We start from the raw sequence: 25266 nt of genomic DNA, 5'->3' as shown, positions 1-25266 counted from the left end.
AAGCTTTTTAACCCGAATACTCTTGGTGCACTTCCGCTGGTCAGTGCTGGCTGGGGAAGTTCTTGCTGCTTGTACTGGGAGAAGGTGTGAGGTCCCTTTGCGTTTATGGACTCGGATGAAAGCACTCCAGCATCTTGAGAAGTAGAGACGTCACCTTGCCAACAAAGGTCCGTATAGTTAAAGCCATGGTTTTCCCAGTAGTGATGTATGGAAGTGAGAGCTGGACCATAAAGAAGGCTGATCGCCGAAGAATTGATGCTTTTGAATTATGGTGCTGGAGAAGACTCTTGAGAGTCCCATGGACTGCAAGAAGATCAAACGCATCCATTCTTAAGGAAATCAGCCCTGAGTGCTCACTGGAAGGACAGATCGTGAAGCTGAGGCTCCAGTACTTTGGCCACCTCATGAGAAGAGAAGACTCCCTGGAGAAGACACTGATGCTGGGAAAGATGGAGGGCACAAGGAGAAGGGGACGACAAAGGACGAGATGGTTGGATAGTGTTTTCGAGGTTACCAGCATGAGTTTGACCAAACTGCGGGAGGTAGTGGAGGACAGAGGTGCCTGGCGTGCTCTGGTCCATGGGGTCACGAAGAGTCGGACACGACTAAACGACTAAACAACAACAACAACAAATGAAAGCGCTCAGAAGGCCTGGCGGTGGGAGGGCAGGAGCCCTAGAGAACTGACTGGAAGATTGGCAAGAATCCTCTGGACCTGCCCTGCTCATAGCCTGTTCCTTTCTGATATACAGTGGTACATCAGGTTAAGTACTTAATTCGTTCCGGAGGTCCATTCTTAACCTGAAACTGTTCTTAACCTGAAGCACCACTTTAGCTAATGGGGCCTCCTGCTGCGCCACTGGAGCACAATTTCTGTTCTTATCCTGAAGCAAAGTTCTTAACCCGAGGTACTATTTCTGGGTTTGCGGAGTCTGTAAACTGAAGCGTATGTAACCCGAGGTACCACTGTAGCTCAGGAAGGTTGAGATTCAGTTGACATTCCTGCATTGCTGGGAGTGATAGCTTAGTGATGGCACATCATTTCTCACTTGCTGGATCATCACCTTCTCACGGTGAGTGGGCTCTCCAAAAATTTTTACACATCACTTGGGAAGACAGGTGAACTCATGCCAGTGGAAGAAGCCAAGATCACCCATGTCAAAGCGATGATTCTTCAACATCAACTTCGTTGGACTGGTCATGTTGTGTGGATGCCTGGTGATCGTCTTCCAAAGCAACTACTCTATTCCGAACTTAAAAATGGAAAGCGTAATGCTGGTGGTCAACAAAGGAGGTTTAAAGACTCTCTCAAGGCAAATCTAAAAAAAATGTAGTACAGTCATACGTCGTGTTTGTTTGCTTCAGGTTGAGCATTTTCAGGTTGCGTCCTGCAGCAACCTGGAAGTACCGGAAGGGTTACTTCCAGGTTTCTCCACTTGCGCATGCGTAGACGCTCAAAATGACGTCACGCACATGCTCAGAAGTGGCAAATCGCGACCCGTGCACGTGCAGGCATGTAGACACGGGTTGCGTTCTGCTCTGGTTGCGAACGGTGCTCTGGAACGGATCCCGTTCGCAACCAGAGGTACCACTGTATAAACACCGACAACTGGGAAACACTGGCCTGTGAGCACTCCAGTTGGAGAACAGCCTTTACCAAAGGTGTCATGGACATTGAAGACACTTGAACTCAGAACGCAAGGGAGAAATGTGCTAAGAGGAAGACATGCTTGGCAAATCCTCACCATGTTCAGCTCACGCCCGGAAACCTATGTCCCCACTGTGGAAGGACGTGAGGATGCAGAACTGGCCTCCACAGTTGCTTATGGACTCATTGTTAAGACTGTGTTTATGGAAGACAATCTTACTCAACTAGGAGTGATCGCTGAAGAAGGAGAAGAAGAAGGAGGAGAAGAAGAAGAGCACATCATTTCCATGGGACCAAAGATGTAGTTCGTTGTGTCACTGATGGTGTGTCCTATGGAACACAACAGGCGCAACAGCAGAAAATGCTTTTTGGTGGGTCACTGTCATGCAATGATCTTTATCACTGTGCTGCCACCAACAAGACTTATCAGGTCATTCCTGCAATCTACCAGGTCTTTAGAAGGACAGGCAGGTGGCTTGCCAGTTAATCAGGTGCAGAGTTCTTCAGGTCTTTAACAGTGTTTGAAATTCACCAGGCCCATCTTCAGCTGGCTATCAGCCGGTTGTGACTAAGTGAAGATGGCCCAAGGGCACCTGATGTCTCCACCATCTGGAGTCGCATGCCTGGAGATTCTTGGATCTTGACTATTTCCACACACTAGCAGCACATCCTGTAGAATTCTACCCATCATATTTTATCTGCACAATCGGAGTGAATTTCAGAAACCAGAAAGCCAGGTTGAAAAATACACCTTTTGAGAACTCTGGCTGCAAAGTGGCAAGTGGGCATTCCATTTTGGTGACTGTAACCCTGGTTTCAGGAACCATTTGACACTTAGCTTACATATCTGAGTTTCTAACGCTGGCCTTTACATACAGTCGTGCCTTGGATCCCAAACACCTTGCAAGTCGAACATTTTGACTCCCGAACGCTGCAAACCCGGAAGTGAGTGTTCCGGTTTGTGAACGTTCTTTGGGACCCAAACATCTGATGTGGCTTCTGCGGCTTCCGATTGGCTGCTGGAGCTTCCTGCAGCCAATCAGAAGCCACGCCTTGGTTTCCGAACATTTTGGAAGTCGAACGGACTTCTGGAACGGATTCCATTTGACTTCTGAGGTACCACTGTACAGTGGTACATCTGGATGCGAACGGGATCCGTTCTGGAGCCCCGTTCGCATCCTGAAGAGAACGCAACCCACGTCTGCACGTTTGCGTGTGCGCGGGTTGCGAATCACTGCTTCTGCGCATGCATGTGAAGTCATTTTGAGTGTCTGCGCATGCGCGAGCGGCAAAACCTGGAAGTAACGCGTTCCATTACAGTGGTACCTCTGGTTACGTACTTAATTCGTTCTGGAGGTCCATTCTTAACCTGAAACTGTTCTTAACCTGTAGCACCACTTTAGCAAATGGAACCTCCTGCTGCCGCTGCACCGCCGGAGCACGATTTCTGTTCTCATCCTGAAGCAAAGTTCTTAACCCAAGGTATTATTTCTGGGTTAGCAGAGTCTGTAACCTAAAGTGTATGTAACCCGAGGTACCACTGTACTTCCGGGTCACCACAGAGCGCAACCTGAAAACACTCAACCTGAAGCAACTTTAACCCGAGGTATGACTGTATCAGAAAGCCACCAAATGCAGGGCTCTATCTTTTCTTCTTTTTAAATGGGACTATTTAAATAAAAAAATAATTTACGCTAGTACAGTCATACCTCATGTTACATCTGCTTCATGTTACGTTCTTTCAGGTTACGTCCTGCGGTGACCCGGAAGTACCGGAAAGGGTTACTTCCGGGTTTCGCCGCTCGTGCATGCGCAGAAGCGCAAAATGACATCACGAGCATGCGCAGAGGCGGTGAATCGCAACCCACGCATGTGCAGACGCGCCACTGCGGGTTGCGTTCTTTTCATGTTGCGAATGGAACGGATCCTGTTCTCAACCAGAGGTACCACCATATGCCTGGGAAGTCTCCCATGTTGTGGCCTCACGTTGATAAGGCAGCTTGGCCAAGCAAAGTCAGAGGGAATGATTAACCAGGTTCCTGCTCAGGACTGGGATCTAAAATGTATACGCAGCTTAGCACACTCTTACTGGAAAGCAAACAGAGGTTCAGGGTGTGGTTCCACAGCTTTGCTTATTTACTAGAGTTCTAGGAAGCAGTGGGTGAAAGGCTTGTTTCTGAACTACGATGTCACTGGGTAAGATTCACGGGAATCCAGGCAAAACGCTCTCTTGTTTTTAAGAGCATGTTTTCTCCGGCTCTGCGTGTTTGCAACGAAACAGGTTTTTCGGAAGGCAGGTTTTTCAACTGGTGGCTCCCCTGTGATGAAAGGTTGCAGCATTTGGGATTTTTTTAGTTTAGAGGGGAAAGCATGTAAATGGGTGGCATGATAGAAAAGCATCTGAAATTATACATGGCGGGTAGAAAGTGGACAGGGTTTTCTCCCTTCCATAACACTAGAATTCACGGACATGCAATGAAGCTGGAGGTTGGCAGATTCCTGACAAGACAGAAGTACCGGTACTGTTTTGGGGGGACAGGGGGCGGGCTGGTGAGGAGGACTCCCTAGTCCTGAATGGGGTAACTGTGCCCCTGAAGGACCAGGTGTGCAGCCTGGGAGTCATTCTGGACTCACAGCTGTCCATGGAGGCGCAGGTCAATTCTGTATCCAGGGCAGCTTTCTACCAACTCCACCTGGTATGCAGGCTGAGACCCTACCTGCCTGCAGACTGTCTCACCAGAGTGGTGCATGCTCTAGTTATCTCCCGCTTGGACTACTGCAATGTGCTCTACGTGGGGCTACCTTTGAAGGTGACCCGGAAATTACATCTAATCCAGAATGAGGCAGCTAGACTGGTGACTGGGGGCGGCCGCCGAGACCACATAACACCAGTCTTGAAAGACCTACATTGGCTCCCAGTACGTTTCCGAGCACAATTCAAAGTGTTGGTGTTGACCTTTAAAGCCCTAAATGGCTTCGGCCCAGTATACCTGAAGGAGTGTCTCCACCCCCATCATTCTACCCGGACGCTGAGGTCCAGGGCCGAGGGTCTTCTGGTGGTTCCCTCATTGCGAGAATCAAAGCAACAGGGAACCAGGCAGAGGGCCTTCTCGGTAGTGGCGCCCGCCCTGTGGAACACCCTCCCATCAGATGTCAAAGCGATAAACAACTACCTGACATTCAGAAGACATCTTAAGGCAGCCCTGTTCAGGGAAGTTTTTAATGTGTGACATTTTAGTGTATTTTTGGTCTCTATGGAAGCTGCCCAGAGTGGCTGGGGAAACCAGCCAGATGGGCGGGGTACAAATAATAAATTATTATTATTATTATTATTATTATTATTATTATTATTATTATTATGGACAGATAAAAGAAAGGACTTTTTCACACAGGGCCTTGTTAAACTGTGGAACTCACTTGTGCAGTAGGCAACTGCAGCTGCCAACCTAGATGGGAGGAGATCAATGGCTGCTAGTCACAATGGCTATGTTCTATATCTCCACTGCAGTCTTGGGCCTGTTTACTCTGAAGTAAGCCCCATTGTGTTCAGTGGGTGCTTACTCCTAGGAAAGTGTGCCAAGGAATCAAGCCCAAGGCTTCCCATCCACCTCCTTGGCATGTTTCTGAGCATCTGTTACTTCCCCTCAGCGGAGAAATTTTGTTTTTTCAGCTTCAGGGACTGTGATGGTACATATTTATACCATCACAGGTCAGCGTGTTCCCAAAAGATTGCACTTGTTGATGTTCTGAAACCTGATGCGAGATGTTGCAAAATGTAAGTCTCGAGATGAAATGTGCTCGATAAAGGACATCTGGCTCACAGCTTCTCTTCCAAGCTGGTTTCGGTCTCTGCAAATGTTAGGAGGATGTGGCAGTCCAGTCTGAGATTCCTTACAATTGAGCCTTCGGCTTCATTATAAACTTGAGTAGAACCTCAGGAGCAAAGGACTTACGGATGTCGCTGATCAAATGCTTAGAGAGCTGAATCTGAATGAGATAAAGACTGGTGTGTGGCGGGGGGTAATTGGTATGGTTCAGTGGTAGAGAACAGGGTGGATAAAAATCATCATCATCATAATAATCAGATTTTAAAATTTAAATCTGATTTTATTTAAATCTGATTTTTTAAAATTTAAATCAGATTTTTAAAATAAAATGCTGAGCTGGATGGACAAATGGTCTGGCACAGGGGTCGGTGTTAGGATTTTTATCCATCCGTGCTGCTCCAGCAGTAGCACTATGTTTTGTGTACATCATGTGACTGTCTGAGTGAGCGTGAGACAGGAAGTCTGAATACTGTTGGAAGTTAGTTTCACTTCTGAAAGTGTTGCTTTTGTGTACTGGTGCTCAAAGAGCACAGATGTGCTGATGGATTCTCTATATACAGACTGTAAAATACCGTATTTTTCGCACGATTGGACGCACCGGACCATAGGACGCACCTAGTTTTTTGGGGGGGAAATAAAGGAAAAAATTTTCCCCTTTATTTCCCCCCCAAAAGCAGGTCAGGGAAACCGAACCAGGTAGAGGAACAGCGGGATAGTGGCGCTGCGCCTCCCTGCTGTCCCCCAAGCTTGTGGGGCTGGCCGATGTCTGTCTGGCGGGCGGGGAGCTCTGCTTCAGGGCGCCCCACCCGCCAGGCAGCAGGCTGCTATCCGCAGCGTGGGGAGCCCTGTGGGGAACTCCTGCAAGGTTCCCCACTCTGCGGATGTATGCCTGGCGCGAGGGGCGCTCTGCTTCAGGGCGCCCCACCCGCCAGGCAGCAGGCTGCTATCCGCAGCGTGGGGAGCCCTGTGGGGAATTCCTGCAAGGCTCCCCACTCTGCGGATGTATGCCTGGCGCGAGGGGCGCTCTGCTTCAGGGCGCCCCACCCGCCAGGCAGCAGGCTGCTATCCGCAGCGTGGGGAGCCTTGTCGGGAACTCCTGCAAGGCTCCCCACTCTGCGGATGTATGCCTGGCGCGAGGGGCGCTCTGCTTCAGGGTGCCCCACCCGCCAGGCAGCAGGCTGCTATCCGCAGCGTGGGGAGCCCTGTGGGGAATTCCTGCAAGGCTCCCCATGCTGCGGATGTGTTCCCGAAGCGCCTGGAGCTCTGCTTTCAGGGCGCCTGGCGCTCCGGGAAGCAGTCTGAGCGGAGCGCTAATCCCGAAGCCCCAAGCTTCGGGATTAGCGCGGCGCTTCGCTAGCCCTGGGAGAGCCACGCAACGTCGCGGGGCTCTCCCAGGGCTAGCGAGACCTTGCCGGCACCCAGAAGCTTGGGGCGCGCTGAGCTCCACGCGCCCCAAGCTTCGGGATTAGCGCGGCGCTTCGCTAGCCCTGGGAGAGCCACGCAACGTCGCGGGGCTCTCCCAGGGCTAGCGAGACCTTGCCGGCACCCAGAAGCTTGGGGCGCGCTGAGCTCCACGCGCCCCAAGCTTCGGGATTAGCGCGGCGCTTCGCTAGCCCTGGGAGAGCCACGCAACGTCGCGGGGCTCTCCCAGGGCTAGCGAGACCTTGCCGGCACCCAGAAGCTTGGGGCGCGCTGTGCTCCGCACGCCCCAAGCTTCTGGATTAGCGCAGCGGTCCGCTAGCCGTGGGAGAGCTGGGTCTCCCACGGCTAGCGGATAGCTTCCTGAAGCCTGGAGAGCGAGAGGGGTCGGTGCGCACCGACCCCTCTCACTCTCCAGGCTTCAGCGAAAGCCTGCATTCGCTCCATAGGACGCACACACATTTTCCCTTGCTTTTTGGGAGGGAAAAAGTGCGTCCTATGGTGCGAAAAATACGGTAGTTTTAGAGCTACTGAGTCTTTCTTCTGCAATGATATGCCAGAAGACAAGTGTGCCTGAGCGCATGCACCCGCTATTTCCGGCGTCTGTGCGGGTCAGCACATGTGCAGGTGTGATTTCTGATGACACAGAAGAGAGTCCCCGCACCGCACTGCACCATTCCGGTTAGCAGCGCGGGGACTCACCGAGCGGGTGTCTTGGTTCTGGACACTGGACCACGCGAGTCCAGTGTCCCCAGGTTGCGGTTCAGACTGGTGGAGAACAGGATCAGCAGAAGGCATTTTTCCTCTTCCGGAGAACTGGTCTAACCAGCATCCCATATTGACACCAAGCAGGCGCCTTCACCGTCCTCTTTTCAGCGCCTGCTAAAAACATTTCTGTTTCGACCAGCCTACCTAGATGTTTAGAAAGCTGGTGCGAGTTTTTTATCTGTCTTTAGTCTATTGCTATTCTAACTTTTGCGAAAGTCTTACATGGTTGTTAACTTTCCTCGTTGAAAATTTTGTCTCATCTTTTTCTGTAAACCGCTGAATTTTTTTTGACAACCAAGCAGTGTATAAATCTTACGACGTAAAGGTATTCCTACTGTTCCTACAATCCAGCCTCCTGCATATATTTTGGACCACAACTCCCATCTTCCCATGACCATTTTTAATGCTGGCAGTGGCTGATGGGAGTTGTAGTCCAAAACTTCCAGAAGGGCACCACACTGCATTCCCAGGACTTACTGTAAGTTAGATAGATCAGTGTTTCCCAACCGGTGTTCCACGGCACACTAGTGTGCCGCGAGACGTTGCCTGGTGTGCCGTGGGAGGGAGGCGGGCGAGTCGGGCGGCGAGAGGCGGGGCGGCGGCGGCATCTCCTGCTGGATGCAAATCCAAACATGGCGGGCGCCTCCCTCGCTCCTTTGTAGGCGGACCATCGAGAGAGAAAGAAAAGGAGGCGAAAGAGAGAGAGAAGGCGCCTGCACGGAAAGAGGAGCGAGCAGTGCGCCTGCGCGCCGCGGCGCCCGAGTGCAGTGAAATTCCGTGAAGAGGGGAGGGGGGGCTGGAAAAGAGAGAAAGGAAAGATTTTTCATTTTTAAAAAAAAAAAAAAAAAGGAAGAGGGAAAGAAGAGAAAAAGCGGCAGAAGCTGAGGGGAAGGTTTCCGTGAGGGAGAGAGAGAGAGAAAGGAGGCTGGCGGGACCCCTCCTCTTCCGCCACGCGTCGCCCGCCACCGCCTCAGAATCTCCTCAGGAGCGGCGGTGGCTGCTCCCCCTTGCCCCCTTCCTCCCCCCCAGCCCCCTCCCAACCCCCGGACGAGGGACGCGAGGCGGCGCCGCTGAGAGGACGGGAAGGCCCCCGGCGGCGGGGTCGGCTCGAGCAAGGAGGGGCGAGCGCTAGCCGGCTGGCTCTAGCCCGGCAAGAGGAGGAGGAGGAGCACGCCGTCGCTTCCACAGCGGCCACCCCACACTCCCCTCCCCGGGCACCGGCGGGGAGAATGACGGAGCTCCAGTCCGCGCTGCTACTGCGGAGACAGCTGGCAGGTCGGTCCGTCCGTCGGTCGGGGCAAAACACACCACAGCGCAGGCAGAGGCAGGCAGGCCCGTCTCTCCCTGCCCCCCCCCCTCGGACCTGGCCGGCCTGGGGTTTGCACCCCAAACATTCATGTCCACCCCAGCTACACAAGCCACACCTTGCTCTCAGTTCGATCTGTCAAATAACTCACCTATCATTCACATAAAGAACCTAGTCTATCCTCAAATGTCAGAATGTACCTCCTCTCTAGCTTCCCCCACTTCATCTAGGCACTTTCAGCCCTTACTTAACCCACCCCAGCCTGCTTACTCTTCCTTCATTTGCTATAAAAACTAAATACAGAGAGAGACTGAGAGCTGTTGACGAAGAGCTACGTGTGTGTCTTTCTTCGATTCCAGCCAGAATATCAGCTTTGTGTTCAGCCAAACAGGCCCAGGTTGCGCATTGAATAAAGTATTTTATAATTTTTCATATTTCTGTTTACTTACTATTTCATAATAAAGTAATTATAAAATAGTTTCTTTGTGTTTATTTGATTCCTATTAAAGAGAGTTACTTTATATATAGTCAATATAGGCACAGAGTTAATTTTTTAAACATTTTCTAATGGTGGTGTGCCTCGAGATTTTTTCCATGAAACAAGTGTGCCTTTGCCCAAAAAAGGTTGGGAAACACTGAGATAGATGATGAATAGAGCTCTGTCTGTTATATGGTAATGCAGATTGCTGCTGTTATGTACTGAAGTTCTCCCTCTGGGCCAGCAGGGGGATACTGTAGATAGTTATGCAAATGAAGGATCGAAAGTGATGTTCAGTGATTGGATAGTTTGTATGCAAATGAAGGATTGAAAGTGACGTTCAGTGATTGGATAGTTTTAGAAAGTTGCTACAGTTACGATGTTCTGGATCTCTATATAAGCAGGCTGACTGAGCTCTTCATTTCAGTTCTATTCTGGCCTCTGAATAAACAAGAGCTGTTTGAAGAATCGCTGTGTCGTCTGATATGTTCGCCCACAACTTAACAGCTGCTCCTATTATATGGGCGCAGAATGTATTTCTCACTGGGAGTACCAGCAAATAGTGTGCATTGAATCGGTACTGCAGCTTTTTAATTGCTAGACTCTAAATGGGAAATACACCAATCTTCAGATCACTCAGTCAAGATTCAGTGGGCTTACCTGTCATGGACTGATTGGAGGCAGAGGAATGGTGGAAGGAACCGGCTGGGGAACCCCCAAGAAAAGGTGGCTCATAATAATAATAATAATAATAATAATAATAATAATAATAATAATAATAATAATAATAATAATTTATTACTTATACCCCATTCATCTGACCGGGCCTCCCCAGCTACTCTGGGCTGCTCCCAACAGAATATCAAAAACACGATAAAACATCAGACATTTTGGTATTTATCACCCCTGTTATACAAAAGTCTCCAAATGGGTCCGGACTTCAATGTCTAAAACTCCTGGTAGAGGACAAGGATCTAGAGATCACGCTAAGGGTGGCCAAATTCTGTGCGACTGCCATAAAACTTAGGGAACAAGCTGTACTACCAGAATGATTAAGGTTTTAAATGACAATTTTAGGTTATATTTTAGTGATTAAGAATTAACATACATATTTTTAACTGCTGCTACATCTGTATTGTCCCTGTTATACCCAGTTTCAATTCAATGTATCCCCGTCGTGTTTTATGATATTCCTGATATTGTAAGTGAGCCAGAACTGGTCTGTGACCGTAATAATAAATTCATTCATCAAACATTAAAAACTTCCCTAAACAGGGCTGCCTTCAGATGTCTTCTAAAAGTCAGATACAGTGGTACCTTGGGTTACATATGCTTCAGGTTACATACGCTTCAGTTTACAGATTCCGCTAACCTAGAAATAGTACCTCGGGTTAAGAACTTTGCTTCAGGATGAGAACAGAAATCGTGCTCCGGTGGCGCAGCAGCAGCAGCAGGAGGCCCCATTAGCTAAAGTGGTGCTTCAGGTTAAGAATAGTTTCAGGTTAAGAACAGACCTTGACATCTGATGGGAGGGCGTTCCACAGGGTGGGTGCCACCACCGAGCAGGCCCTCTGCCTAGTTCCCTGTAACTTCGCTTCTTGCAGGGAGGCAACCGCCAGAAGGCCCTCAGCGCTGGACCTCAGAGTCCGGGCTGAACAATGGGGGTGGAGACACTCCTTCAGTACTGCCTGCTCTGACTGACAGTGACTCTCAAGGGTTCCAGGGAGGAACTCCTCCCAGCCATGCCTGAAGATGCCCAGGGTGGAAACCTGGGGCCCCTGGCACGCAAGCCGGTCCTTGAACACTGGATTTGTGGCCCTTCCCTTTCCAAGACGGGTTCGCAAAATGGATAAGGAAGAAATTCGGCGTTTCCAAGCACAATTCAAAGTGTTGGTGCTGACCTTTAAAGCCCTAAGTGGCCTCAGCCCAGTATATCTGAAGGGGCGTCTCCACGCCCATCATTCTACCCCGGACACTGAGGTCCAGTGCCGAGGGCGTTCTGGCAGTTCCCTCCCTGTGAGAAGTGAGGTTACAGGGAAGCAGGCAGAGGGCCTTCTCGGTGGTGGCGCCCACCCTGTGGAAATTCCTCCCACCAGATGTCAAACAACAACTACCCGACTTTAAGAAGACATCTGAAGGCAGCCCTGTTTAGGGAAGCTTTTAATGTTTAATAGACTATTGTATTTTAATATCTGTTGAAAGCAGCCCAGAGTGGCTGGGGAAACCCAGCCAGATGGGCAGGGTATAAATAAATTTTTATTTATTTATTTATTTATTTATTTATTTATTTATTTATTTATGGAAACAAATCAGGCGGGCGCTGTGCCCCTTGCTGCTTCCTTTCTCATGACATCAGCCTAGTGACTTATCTTTGCAGCCCAGTTAATGTTTACTTGCTGGACTGTGCCTGGCGCTACCTGCTTGGCCCCAGGAGCCGTTTTCTCTGCCAGCTACGATTCCCAGGAGGGAACTGGTGGCTAGCTGATCTTTTGCTCACGCCTGCCTCTTCTGCCTCTCTCCTCCTTTAGATGCCAGTGTCCCTCGCGCTGAGCTCTGAGCCGCTGCCCTGTGGGACCACCCAGCCCCCCGGCAGTTGGGGCTGCTCGTCTGCATCCCGAATTCCTCTGCCCAGCGTTCTCCCCGCCTTCCCGTTCTTCGGAGAGCACGAAGAGGAGTATTTTTAGACGCTGGTGTGTTCCTCGGCTGAAGATAACTGAAGCTCTTCTCCTGCAAGGGCGTAAAACTCTGGGGTGAGTTGCACGTGTGTTACAGGGGGGAGAATGAGGGAGGCTCACCTGAGAAGGTAGCCGAAGCGTGCGTCTGATGGGGGTGGAAGCGGTTGCCGGAAAAACCAGGGTGATTTTTTTTTCTATTGCTCAACGGTGTGCCTAGGTGGGAACAGGGAAATATTAAGGCATGCTGCTGATCTCCAGAGGAACTTGAATGGGAGTCTTACCCTGCTATGGGTGCGAGGTTTGATCAGTCTAATTGGTGAATTAATGGCTGAAAGCTCATGTTGATTGGTGTGGGAAACCTGTAATGGATGAAGTGGGAAGCTTAGGGCATGTTTGTTCCCAGAGTGTGTTAACTGTGTTACTTACGTGTGTGTATGTGTGAGAGAGAAAGAGGGAGGCGGAAGAAAGAAAATAAGTGGTTTATGAAGTTGGAGCTTCTTTCTGAATCTAAGAAGCACCCGTTTTGAGTGGTCAGTGTTTGTTTATTTCATAAAATTTATATACAGTGGTGCCTCGCAAGACGAAATTAATTCGTTCCACGAGTTTTGTCGTCTTGCGATTTTTGTCATCTTGCGAAGCACGGTGTCGGGAAAGTTTTGGAAAAGCTTCAAAAATCACCAAAGTCTTTAAAAACCTCAAAAAAGGCTACCACACCGCGTTCTATGAGTTGCTCCTCGAAGTCAAGTCGCAACTGTATTAACGGTGTTAAGAAAAAGGAAACAAACTTGCAAGACGTTTCCGTCTTGCGAAGCAAGCCCATAGGGAAAATCGTCTTGCGAAGCAGCTCAAAAAACAAAAAACCCTTTCGTCTAGCGAGTTTTTTTGTCTTGCGAGGCATTCGTCTTGCAAGGTACCACTGTACCGCTTGATTGCAATAAAACCTGACCAAAGCAGTTTACAGAAAGAACAAAACAATAGAATTTTGATAAAAACAGATAAGAACAAGTATTTAGAAAAATAATAATTAGAATCACCGATAAACCCAAAACGAATTAAAACACACATCAATTTTCCATGTACAGTAGTATCTATGGTTGCGAAAGAGATCCGTTCTGGAGGCCCATTCGCAACATGAAAAGAGCGCAGACCGCAGCGGCACATCTGCACAAGCGTGGGTTGCGATTCACTGCTTCTGTGCATGCGCGTGATGTCATTTTGCGCTTCTGTGCATGCGTGAGCGGTGAAACCCGGAAGTAACCCTTTCCGGGACTTCCGGGGCGCCGCGGGACGTAACCTGAAAGAATGTAACATGAAGCAGACGTAACATGAGGAATGACTGTATCTGGTTTTAGCAGGCATTGAAATGGCGTTTGGCTGATGTTGGTAGGTTGGGAGTCCCAAAGTGTGGGTGCTGCCACACTAAAAGATCAATTTCTTCCAAATTTTGCTTTAAAAGCAGCCTTAACTCAGGGTGCTCCCGGGCCGCTGCCATTTTCATGTGGGTATCAATCACATACCAGGAAATTCATCTTGGGTGACAAAAACTGATTTGGAGCTCTCGTACAGCAATCCTGCTCCTTAATTGCAACAAGGAAAGCGATGGCAAAATGCACTGGGATACCATTTGTTCCGTGCAGTTTCATCTGACTTCCCCAGAATTAAATCACAACAAATGCTCAGGAAATAGCTGGTGTTGTCTGATATCCTTGCAAAACCATAGGGGTGAATGCTCAATGATCAGGTCATCTGGGAGGGATTGAATGGTTACAGGCCCACCTACAATCTATGAATGAGTTGGGTGGGCTCTTTAAATGATTGGCTGTCCAAATTGTTATTGGTCCCACAGACTTGATTGGATCAGTTCGATTTATTTATTTTTTAATCAGCTTATCTGATTATCCCTCTAAACTCCCACACGTGGTTAATTACATTTATATAAGAGTCACAAAGGTGATGGACACCTGGCGCCATCTTAAGAAGTGTGGAGGAAGGAGGACTTCTAGGAGTTTCTATGTGTAACAACAAAGCTGAGATAGCTCCGTTGGTGGAGCATGAGACTCTTAATCTCAAGGGTCAAGGGTTCGAGTCTCCACCTTGGGCAAAAGATTCGTGCATTGCAGGGGGTTAGACTAGAGGAGATTCATGGTCCTTTCCAACTCTACAGTTCTATGGGGGGAAAACTATGGGGAAAGGGGGGGCTTTTCCACCCCAACCTCCATCTTTTGGGCAGACTCCTTTAAGCAGCTTGCTACGTTCTTGCTTCTCACAAGGAGGCAGAACCAAGAGGCATAAATAGAGAGGAGGGCCAGAAAAGCGGCGGCACTCCTGAGAAGCAGGAACAGTTGGAGCATCTGAGAATGTCCACACCCTGCCCTGTTTCCATGCTGCTAGACAGGCTTCTGTGCCGGCCCAATGTTCTCATGCACATTGTGCTGCGAGATCTGCTTTGCAGCCTCTGCTGCGCTCAGTTTCTGCAGCAGGATCTGTTGGTAAATGATTCACTGGTGTCGCTCGTTCCTTCTACAGCATGGATAAAAATCAATGATTAAAATAATAATAATAATAATTACAGTCATACCTTGGGTTGAAGCTGCTTCAGGTTGAGTGTTTTCAGGTTACGCTCCACTGCGAACCGGAAGTAACAGAGCATGTTACTTCCGGGTTTCACCGCTCGCGCATGCGCAGACGGTCAAAATTACATCATGTGCATGTGCGGAAGTGGCAAATTGCGGCCCACGCACGCGCAGACGTGAGTTGCGTTCGCTTCAAGATGCGAACGGGGCTCCGGAACGGATCCCATTCACATGGGTACCACTGTAATAATACCACTGTAATAATAATCAGATTTTTAAATTTAAATCTGATTGTTTTTATTTACCGTATTTTTCGCCCCATAGGACGCACCGGCCCATAGGACGCACCAAGTTTTTTGGGGGGGAAATAAAGAAAAAAAAATTTATTTCCCCCCCAGGCGCTTGTGGGGCCGGCAGCAGGGAGAAGCGCTCTTCTCCTCGCCGCCCACCTGCAGACCAGGTCCGGGGACCGTGGGAAGACGCGCTGCGCCTCCCAGCTGTCCCCGGAGCTTGCGGGGCTGGCAGCGGGGAGAAGCACGCGTCTCCCCACCGTCAGCCTCCAAACCACATCGGGAGACAGCGGGATGGTGGCGTTCCGCCTCCCCGCTGTCCCCCGACCTTGTGGGGCTGGCGCTGGGGCTCTCCTGAAGCCTGGAGCGAAAGCCTGCATTCGCCCCGTGGGACGCACACACATTTCCCCTTCATTTTTGGAGGGGGAAAAGTGCGTCCTATAGGGCGAAAAATACGGTAAATTGATTTTTTATTTATTTAAATTGGATTTTAAAAGAAAATGCTTTTGGAGGAAAAAATCTTTCTAAAGATTCTAGTCCAAAGGCTATTCACCAATTATACCAGCAGGAATGCCTTTCTGTTAAAAAAAAGAAGAAGATTTAAATCAAGTCTTACTAACTAGTGATTTAAATCGTGATTTAAATCAAATCCACCCTGCTCTCCAGCACGTGCAGAAACTGCCTTCCTGACCGTTGGATTCACTATTGGGAGCAAAGCAGCAATAAAATTGAATTGGGAGTGCAGAACGCCAAATCTCAACGGTTCCTTTCAGCCCGGCCCAGGTTGGCGTGATGGAGAGATTTGGTCCGACAACATCTGGACGGCCACAGGTTCCCCATCCCGTAGTTACTTGAAAACTGCTTTGTGGCTGATTTGCTTCTTATTCTTCAGAAGTAAATACATGAGCTTTATTGTGGCTTGAATATACGTTTGCTGGAGGCTGGATCTGGCCCGCAGGCTGATCTCTATTGCTTTGGGACAGCCTTCTCCGAACCTGGAGCCTTCCAGATGTTTTGGACTACAACTCCCATCAGCCCTAGCCGGGGGGCTCTTGGACACTTGTTCCGGTTCTTGGAAACGTTGGCGTGTTTCTTCTTTAAAGGAGGAGTCCCAGAATAGAAGCCTTGATAAATGTAAGGAATGAGATCTAAAGATGGAACCGTGTTGTCCACTGCCTAAAAATACACATATATTATTAGTTTGATGCTGGGAACGGGACACCCTGAGAAATCCTGGCTCTGTTGCTTCTGCTGGCAAAAAAATCATTGTCTTTTGGGCTTAGCAAACTGTAACAGGAAGACCACCAAGAACGGGGAAAGGTGCAAAGCCATCAGCCAAGAAAGCCCTGCTTTTTAAAAGAATTCTGCGACGGATTTTGGTTGTCACCCTCAGGAGAATTTCTGCAATCCAGAGGGCTAGTGGAGAAAGCAAAGCCAGAGAAACAAGAGTTGAAAATCTTGCTTTATCTAAAACCAAAGAAGCGAGAGTCACTTCAACCAGTGGTTAGAAGGAGATGCAATCATGCCTGCCGAACTGCTGAATAACCGAGTTTCCTGTTTAGAAATAGAGGGTTTGGGAATATATGGTGCTGTAATTTGCTGAGTCAGACCCAATGGTCCATCTATTTGTTTATTTTATTAATAAAATTTGTATACCGCCCTTCACCCATAGATCTCGGGAGAGTTCACAACATCACACATACAATATAAAAAGAGAAAGCCTGCAATACCATGAAATCTGTGGCAGCTCTTGAATAGCTTCTGTTGTACACCAGATAGGTTTAGGAAGACATAACCTCTTGGTTAAGTAATTATCTCAAACAGAGACAAATAGTGCACTAGATAAATATACATTTAAAATTAGGGGGAATTGGCAGGAAGTCAATGGAACTAAGAAGAAGACTGTGAAAGTGTAACAGATATTGACAATTATTTGATCTTTATTTGTTATGGGTGGTTTTGATTTTGTGTTACGGTTTTTTTAAAAAGTTCAATAAAGCAATTTAAAAACTAAAAAAAAAATATCAAAAGACAAAGTACATCATAAAAACAAGACACACACAAGCCAATAATGCCCCCCCCCCAAAAAAAAACACATTTAAAAGAGGTATAAGATGTTAAAATGGCCTTGGCACTATCCGTGTATAAGACGCCCCCTAATTTTTGACATAATTTATTAGGGGGGAAACCTAGTCTTATACACAGAAAAATACGGTAATTGCCAGCCAGTGCAGTTGGGCCAGGATCAGGGTAATATGCTGAAAAGGGACGCGGGTGGCGCTGTGGTCTAAACCACTGAGCTTCTTGGGCTTGCCGATCGGGATGTTGGCGGTTCGAATCCCCACGACGGGGTGAGCTCCCGTTGCTCGGTTCCAGCTCCTGCCAACCTAGCAGTTTGAAAGCATGCCAGCGCAAGTAGATAAATAGGTACCGCTGAGGGGGGGGGAGGTAAATGGCATTTTCATGTGCTCTGGTTTCCGTCACGGTGTCCCATTGCGCCAGAAGCTGTTTAGTCCTGCTGGCCACATGACTTGGAAAGCAGTCTATGGACAAACGCCAGCTTCCTCAGTCTGAAAGCGAGATGAGCGCCGCAACCCCATAGTTGCCTTTGACAGGACTTAACCGTCCAGAGGTCCTTTACCTTTTTTTACCTTAATATGCTCAAACTCTCTTGCCCCGGTGAGCAAGCTGGCCGCTGAATTCTGCACCAGCTGAAGTTTCTGAACCGTCTTCAGAGGCAGCCCTACGTATAACGCATTGCAGTAATCTAACCTAGAGCGTAGACAACAGAGGTCAAGGCTACCTGTCCAGATGGGGCCCAACGGGGCCACCAGCCGAAGCGAATGGAAGGCCCTCTGCACCAGAATCAAAGTTGGAACAGAATGCTGGGGACGACTCGTTTATAATTACCGTATTTTTTGCACCATAACACTCACTTTTTTCCTCCTAGAAAGTAATGGAAAATGTCTGTGCGTGTTATGGAGGGAATGCCTACGGGTGGCGGGGGGGAGGGATCTGCTGCAGTCGTGAGCAGAGGATCCATGGTTCCCCTTCCTTCCCTCCTCTGTGGCTCGCTTTGAAACAGCAAAGCGGGAGAAGAGCCACTGAGTGGGGAGGAGAGAGGGACAGAGAGCCTGCTTGCTTTAAAGGAGCAAAGTGGGAGAGGAGAGGAGCCTTATCCCCTTATACCCCTCTTCTTCATTATTAGCAGCATCCTTCTCCACCCACCCCACGCATGCTTCTTCTCCCCTTATACCCCTCTTCTGCATTATTAGCAGCATCCTTATCCACCCACCACACACATGCTTCTTCTCCCCTTAAACCCCTCTTCTGCATTATTAGCAGCATCCTTCTCCTTGTCCCTTGAGTGCTTTTCCTTCCCTCCCCACTTAAAACGTGGTTACAAAGCACGGATCCACGGATCACATAACACGTCCATGGCTACATCTTGCACCAAAAAAATCACGCACCCACTGTTGCCTGGGGCCGTAGTGGTGCAAAAACGTGGTTACAAAGCATGGATCCACATGGATCCTCAGGATTTTTGCACTGGGCTACTCCAAACTCACTGTCAGATCACATGGCTGTGGCCACAGCATGAACCACAAAAATCATACATCCACTGTTTCGTTTAGAATATTTTTTTTTCTTGTTTTCCTCCTCTAAAAACTACGTGCGTGTTATGGTCGGGTGCGTGTTATAGAGCGAAAAATACGGTATATTTTGAGAATGATTCCTGTTCTTATGTCACTGCATTGTTTTGTACTTTCTGGATATCCCTGATCATATTATAAGGTAAAGGTAAAGGGACCCCTGACCATTAGGTCCAGTCGTGGCCGACTCTGGGGTTGCAGTGCTCATCTCGCTTTATTGGCCGAGGGAGCCGGCGTACAGCTTCCGGGTCATGTGGCCAGCATGGCTAAGCCACTTCTGGCGAACCAGAGCAGCGCACGGAAACGCCATTTACCTTCCCGCCAGAGCGGTACCTATTTATCTACTTGCACTTTGACGTGCTTTCGAACTGCTAGGTTGGCAGAAGCAAGGACTGAGCAACGGGAGCTCACCCTGTTGCGGGGATTCGAACCGCTGACCTTCTGATTGGCAAGTCCTAGGCTCTGTGGTTTAACCCAGAGCGCCACCCGCGTCCCTATTATAAAGTAGTCGTGTTCTATACAGTGGTGCCTCGCAAGACAAAAAGAATCGGTTCCGCGATTCTCTTCGTCTAGCGGTTTTTTCGTCTTGCGAAGCAACCCCATTAGCGGCTAAGCGGATTAGCGCTATTAGCGATTTAGCGGCTTAGCGGCTATTAACGGCTTAGCGGCTTTGAAAAAGGGGGGGAAGCGGGGGGGGGAAAGGGCGAGACTCGCAAGACGTTTTCGTCTTGCGAAGCAAGCCCATAGGGAAATTCGTCTTGCGAAGCGCCTCCGAAACGGAAAACCCTTTCGTCTAGCGGGTTTTTCGTCTTGCAAGGCATTCGTCTTGCGGGGCACCACTGTATTATAAACCAAGCACTGCTAGCAGTTGTTTCTTTTTGTTTCCCAATGTATTTCTAATGAATTAAAAAATTAGCGTGGCGCAGGCAAATTCTTATTCTCCAAGTGTGGTACAGGAAAAAAGAGAACCAGTGCCTGAAGGGCTGGACATTTGTGTATTAAACCAAATTGGGGGTGGGAAACCTTTGGAGGTCCTGATGTTTTTGGATGACAGGTCCCCTCAGCCCTGACTTTTGGCCCTGCTGGCTGGGGCCGATGGCAGCTCAGCATCCAGCAACATCTGGGGAGGCCCAGGTCCCCAATTTCTGATTGTGTGTTTGTGTTCTTAAACAAGCAAGCTGTGACTTCTAGGAAAATGACTTCTCCATGTGGAATTGCAAAATAGAATCTGTGTGGTTTAGTGGTGGGGAGTGTTGGGCAGAGACCAGGAAGAAGCAGGTTCTAATCTCTGCTCAATCAGCAAGTTCACTTGGTAACCTTTGGCTAATCTCTCTCTCTCTCTCTCTCTCTCTCTCTCTCTCTCTCTCTCTCACACACACACACACACACACATGCGGGGAGAGAGAGAGAGAGAGAGAGAGCGCGCTTAGCTACTTTGCAAGGTTGCTGCTGGAAGTTTGGCTGCAACTCAGCTTGCTGATACGGTTTGCATGGCTGGACACTGAGGTCCAGCTCCGAGGGCCTTCTGGCAGTTCCCTCACTGCGAGAAGTGACGCTACAATTCATAGTGTTGGTGCTGACCTTTAAAGCCCTAAACAGCCTCGGCCCAGTAGACCTGAAGGAACGTCTCCACCCCCATCATTCTACCTGGACACTGAGGTCCATCTCCAAAGGCCTTCTGGTGATTCCCTCCCTGCGAGAAGCGAAGTTACAGGGAACCAGGCAGAGGGCCTTCTCGGTAGTGGCGCCCACCCTGTGGAACACCCTCCCACCAGATGTCAAGGAGATAAAACAACGATCTGACTTTTAGAAGACATCTGAAGGCAGCCCTGTTTAGGGAAGCTTTTAATGTTTGATGTTTTATTGTGCTTTTAATGCAGTGGTGCCCCGCAAGACGAAATTAATTCGTTCCGCAAGTTTTGTCGTCTAGCAAATTTTTCGTCTTGCGAATTATTATTTAGACAAAGGAAACAAAGTCGCGAGACGTTTTCATCTTGCGAAGCAAGCCCATAGGGAAATTCGTCTTGCGAGGCAACTCGAAAACGGAAAAACCTTTCGTCTAGCGAGTTTTTTGTCTTGCGAGGCATTCGTCTTGCGAGGTACCACTGTATTCTGTTGGGAGCTGCCCAGAGTGGCTGGGAAAACCCAGCCAGATGGGCGGCGTATAAATAAATTGATGATGATGATGATGATGATGATGATTATGGCAGGGCTGTGTGAAACCTTCAGCTTCCCAGGCCATCCCAGTAAATCTGTGCTGACGTCTCCTTGTTTTTTTGATGTTTAGTGTGATAAATCTTAGGTTGCATTTAGCTGTACAACATCTTCTGCTCATCACTTACTTCAGCCTTTCTCATCCTGTGGGTCCCCAGATGTTGTTGAACTACAACTCCCATCACCCCTAGCTAGCAAGGCCAGAGCTCAGGGATGATGGGAGTTGTAGTCCAACAACATCTGGGGACCCACAGGCTGAGAACCACTGACTTGCTTTTGCTGGACCTTGAGGCAAGAGGTCATATTGGAACTATCTTCTGAGAACAAAAGAGCAAGCATGACTTCTTTGTTTCTCCAGCTAGATGGTTAGCTAGCATTTCAGACCCCAGCTTAGGGTATTGTGTCCAGTTCTGGGCACCACAGTTTGAGGATATTGATGAGCTGGAAAGGTGTGCAGAAGAGGGCAACCAGGATGATAAAGGGTCTGGAAACCCAGGCCTTATGCGGAACAATTGAGGGAGCTGGGTATGTTTCGCCCGGAGAAGAAAAGACAGGTGACATGATAGACACCTTCAAATATCTAAAGGGCTTCCACATGGAAGATGGAGCAAGCTTCTTCTCTGCTGCTCCAGAAGATAGGACCCAAACCAACGGATTCAAATTAGAAGAAAATAGATTCCAAATAAACAACAGGAAAAATGTTCTGAGGTTAGGAACAGTTCGATAGTGGAATGGACTCCTCAGAAGGTGATGGACTCTCCTTCCTTGGAGGTTTCTAAGCAGAGGTCTGATGGCCGTCTGTCATGGATGCTTTCGTTGAGATTCCTGCATTGCAGGGGGTTGGATTAGATGACCCTCAGGGTCCCTTCTGACGCTACGATTCTCTGATTCCTGTCAAGAATGTAAAGGTAAAGGGACCCATGACCATTAGGTTCAGTCGTGGCCGACTCTGGGGTTGCAGTGCTCATCTCGCTTTATTGGCCGAGGGAGCAGGCGTACAGCTTCCGGGTCATGTGACCAGCATGACTAAGCCGCTTCTGGTGAACTAGAGCAGCACATGGAAATGCCGTTTTCCTTCCCGCCGGAGCGGTACCTATTTATCTACTTGCACTTTGATGTGCTTTCAAACTGCTAGGTTGGCAGGAGCAGGGACCAAACAACAGGAGCTCATCCCGTCGCGGGGATTCGAACCGCTGACCTTCTGATCGGGAAGCCCTAGGCTCTGTGGTTTAGTCAGGGAAATCTGCGCTGGCAAATAGACAGTTGAAAATATATATACACACAAATAAAGCTGTATTCAATGGACAAAAGCATATATGATTTCTGACATGACTGAGAATTGTAGAGCCAGGGATGGAGAACTTTAAAGCATTAAGATCAGAAGGCAGAAAATATGAAAACGAGAAGAGGCAGGAATGAGGATTTGGAGATATGCTTCAGAGGTCCAGACTATGGGGAGCCCGGAAAAAAATAATAATTACACTTTGGACTATAATTGGTCTTTTTTTGTTTGATTTTATTATTTTTAATTGGATTATGATTTGGATATGTTGCTTGGTTGTTTTTATTGGAAAATCAATAAAAATGATTTATTTAATTTTTTTATAAAAGACCATAGCGCCACCCGCATCCCTATCAAGAATGTACTTCCTGTAATAAATGCAAGCTTTCTTATTTTGTACCAAGTCTCAGTCTGAATACCTTTCAGCTAAAGGTGTGCTCCAGGCAAGGATCCGTTTAACGAAGCTGCGTCTAAACTCTGCCATGTCTGCCATTCTGACCTTGGACAATAAAAGGGTGCAATAAAAGCTGTCATTGCAAAGAGCTGAGAGCAAACACAAAGCCCTCTGTTCCCTGATTCTCCCCTGTGCCTCCTGCAGAGGTGTCATAGGTTACCTTTTTATCTCCCGATAGCTCACCTTTGCTCTCTCTCTCCTCTCTGCCAGATGAACAACGCAACGCTCGCCAACGAGTCTTCTCCCCCCGGCAACATGTCTCCTGCCACGCTGAGCTTGGATTTCCTCCCGTCGGCGGTGGGCTCCGGCCCCCTGGTCGTAGGCGATGGCTCCCAGCTGAGGGCCGACCAGAACCACTCCCAAGACAGCCAGCATCTCTTCCTGACCACTTCGGCGGCCAAGGTGATCTCTGGCCTCTTTGTGTGGGCTGCCCTCGTCATCACTTGCCACCAGGTAAGTTGGGAGAAGCTGGAGGCCCCAAGGCTCTCGGAAAGACCGTATCCTGCCATAGGGATGTGCCTCGGGCTCCGAGATCTTTAGGGGAGACCCTTTTCTCAGTCCTGCCACCCAAAAGGGCAGGCTTGGTGGAGATATGGGAGAGGACCTTCTCAGTGGCTGCTCTCAAACAACTTTGGAACTCCCTCCCAAATAAACTAGGCTGGCTCGCTCCTAGTTGTCCTTCTGCCAGCAGGTGAGGACCATTTTATTCCTTTGGGAACGGACTGTTTTTTTTAAAGAACGGGCTTTTAAATAGTGCTGTGTTGTTATTGAAATACTGGTGTAGCCTTATGAGGCTTTGCCCTCGGGTGGGAAAAATATTGCGCCTAGGAAAGGGAAGTGGGAGTCAACAGACACTCAAGGAATAGTTTGTCCTCACCTTCCTTCACTGGTAATAAAAACATTTCCTTACCTTTTAACAATTGTCTTGTATGCATACCCCTAAACATTTTGTGAATCTTTGTACTTTTGTCCCATTTACTGTATTTGTTTCCTCTGATTTGAACTATAAAATGGTGGTTTTCTTGAGTCAAAACGAGAGTACCCAAAAAGTATTTCTTTTTTTAGTTTTTTGTATTTTATCTGTGCTGTTTAAATTTGTGTAAGCTGCTTTGAGTCCCAGTCTGGGGGAAAGGAATAATAATAATAATAATAATAATAATAATAATAATAATAATAAACACAGGGCTTTTTACAGTTCCCCAAGTTCATGCCCTACAGATGATATTGGACTACAACTCCCAGCATGCCAAGGGAAGACACAAATCTAAAATAATAAATTTTATTTATACCGTGCCCTTCCCGGCCAGAGCCAGGCTCAGGGTGGCTAACAACAGTAAAATTACAGTAAAAACATAATTAGGGGGGGGGGACAATTTAAAATACAGGTTAAAATGCAATTTAAAATCCAGCCTCATTTTAAAAGTAGCCCATAGATCAAAACCATAAGGGGAGGGAAACATAAGGGTCAGACTGAGTCCAAACCAAAGGCCAGGCAAAACAGCTCTGTCTTGAAGGCCCTGCGGAAAGATGTCAAGTCCCACAGGGCCCTAGTCTCTTGGGACAGAGCGTTCGACCAAGTCGGGGCCAGTACTGAAAAGGCCCTGGCCCTAGTTGAGATCAACCTAACCACCTTGCGACCTGGGACCTCCAAAATGGTGACATAATAAACACCACTTAACAGCGACACATCTTTGTGTTAAGTTTTTTGGAAGGTGCCGCAGCAATTAAAATGGGCTCCTCCTTACCAAGCATGATTCCTAGGAACAAAGGAAACTGCCTTCCACTGAGTCTGGCCCCTGGTCCATGGAGATCAATATCGCTTACACTGACTGGCAGCAGCTTTCCGGGGTTATGGACAAGGTTCTCTCCCAGCTCTGCTCGGAGATGCCAGAGACCTGAACCTTGGACGTTCTCCATGCTCCACAAGTGCATTGCATGCTTTGCATTCCAATGAGCTGTAGGCTGGCGCTTAGAACAAGATTCTAGTCCCATGTTCTAAAGACAAGGCTGATTAACAAAAGAACATTGGAAATGGCCTTTTGACAAGTCGGGTGATAGGTGTGCCTAGCTCGGTGTTGTTCACACCAGGGATGTCTCTGGAGGTTGCAGACTCCCAACTCCCATCCGTCTCAGACGGTGTGGCTGATGGCTGAGGATAATAATAATAATAATAATAATAATAATAATAATAATAATAATATTTTATTTATACCCCGCCCTTCCCGATTCAAAAACCGGGCTCACGGCAGCTAACAACAAATTTAAAACACTTTAAAACACTTAATTATAAAACCAGCATAAAATACAGAATAAATGAATACATGAATAACAATAAAATTCAAAAATCAATTTGTTAATCCCCAGGGCCAGCTAGCTGAATTGGTCCTACTTGGGCCAGCGTGGAGGCCAGGGGAGAATTAACTGTGGGGTCTCAGAGCGGGTGATCTTCATAAAAGGGGAGGGGGAAGGAAGAGAAGGGAAATAAAAGATCAGGCTGAATTCATATTAAAGGCCAGGTGGAATAGCTCTGTCTTACAGTCCTGATGGAAGGAGGTTAAATCCTGAAGGGCCCTGGTCTCATGGGACAGAGCATTCCACCAGGTCGGAGCCATCACTGAAAAGGCCCTGGCCCTGGTGGAGGATAGTCTAACTTCCTTAGGGCCCGGGACCTCTGAACTA

General features: G+C 48.3%; 1 protein-coding gene across 2 annotated transcripts in view; it reads left to right on the top strand.

Moving 5' to 3' along the window:
- The window catches only part of TMEM184A (transmembrane protein 184A), a 42879-nt gene that overhangs the window by 5331 nt on the left and 12282 nt on the right, over nucleotides 1–25266 (top strand). Inside the window, exons 1-3 of one of the 2 annotated variants that reach the window (XM_077918709.1) lie at nucleotides 3553–3844; nucleotides 11975–12196; nucleotides 22798–23040. In XM_077918709.1, the coding sequence (XP_077774835.1) occupies nucleotides 22798–23040 (243 nt within the window). In that variant the 5' untranslated portion in view covers nucleotides 3553–3844; nucleotides 11975–12196. Of the gene's footprint in view, nucleotides 1–3552; nucleotides 3845–11974; nucleotides 12197–22797; nucleotides 23041–25266 lie in introns of those variants that run through there. The other variant, XM_028705388.2, reaches the window with a different exon arrangement.

This window comes from Podarcis muralis, chromosome 14 (genome assembly GCF_964188315.1).
Source record: "Podarcis muralis chromosome 14, rPodMur119.hap1.1, whole genome shotgun sequence".
NCBI classification, from domain to species: Eukaryota; Metazoa; Chordata; class Lepidosauria; order Squamata; family Lacertidae; genus Podarcis; species Podarcis muralis.
This window is presented reverse-complemented; position numbering and strand designations above follow the sequence as displayed.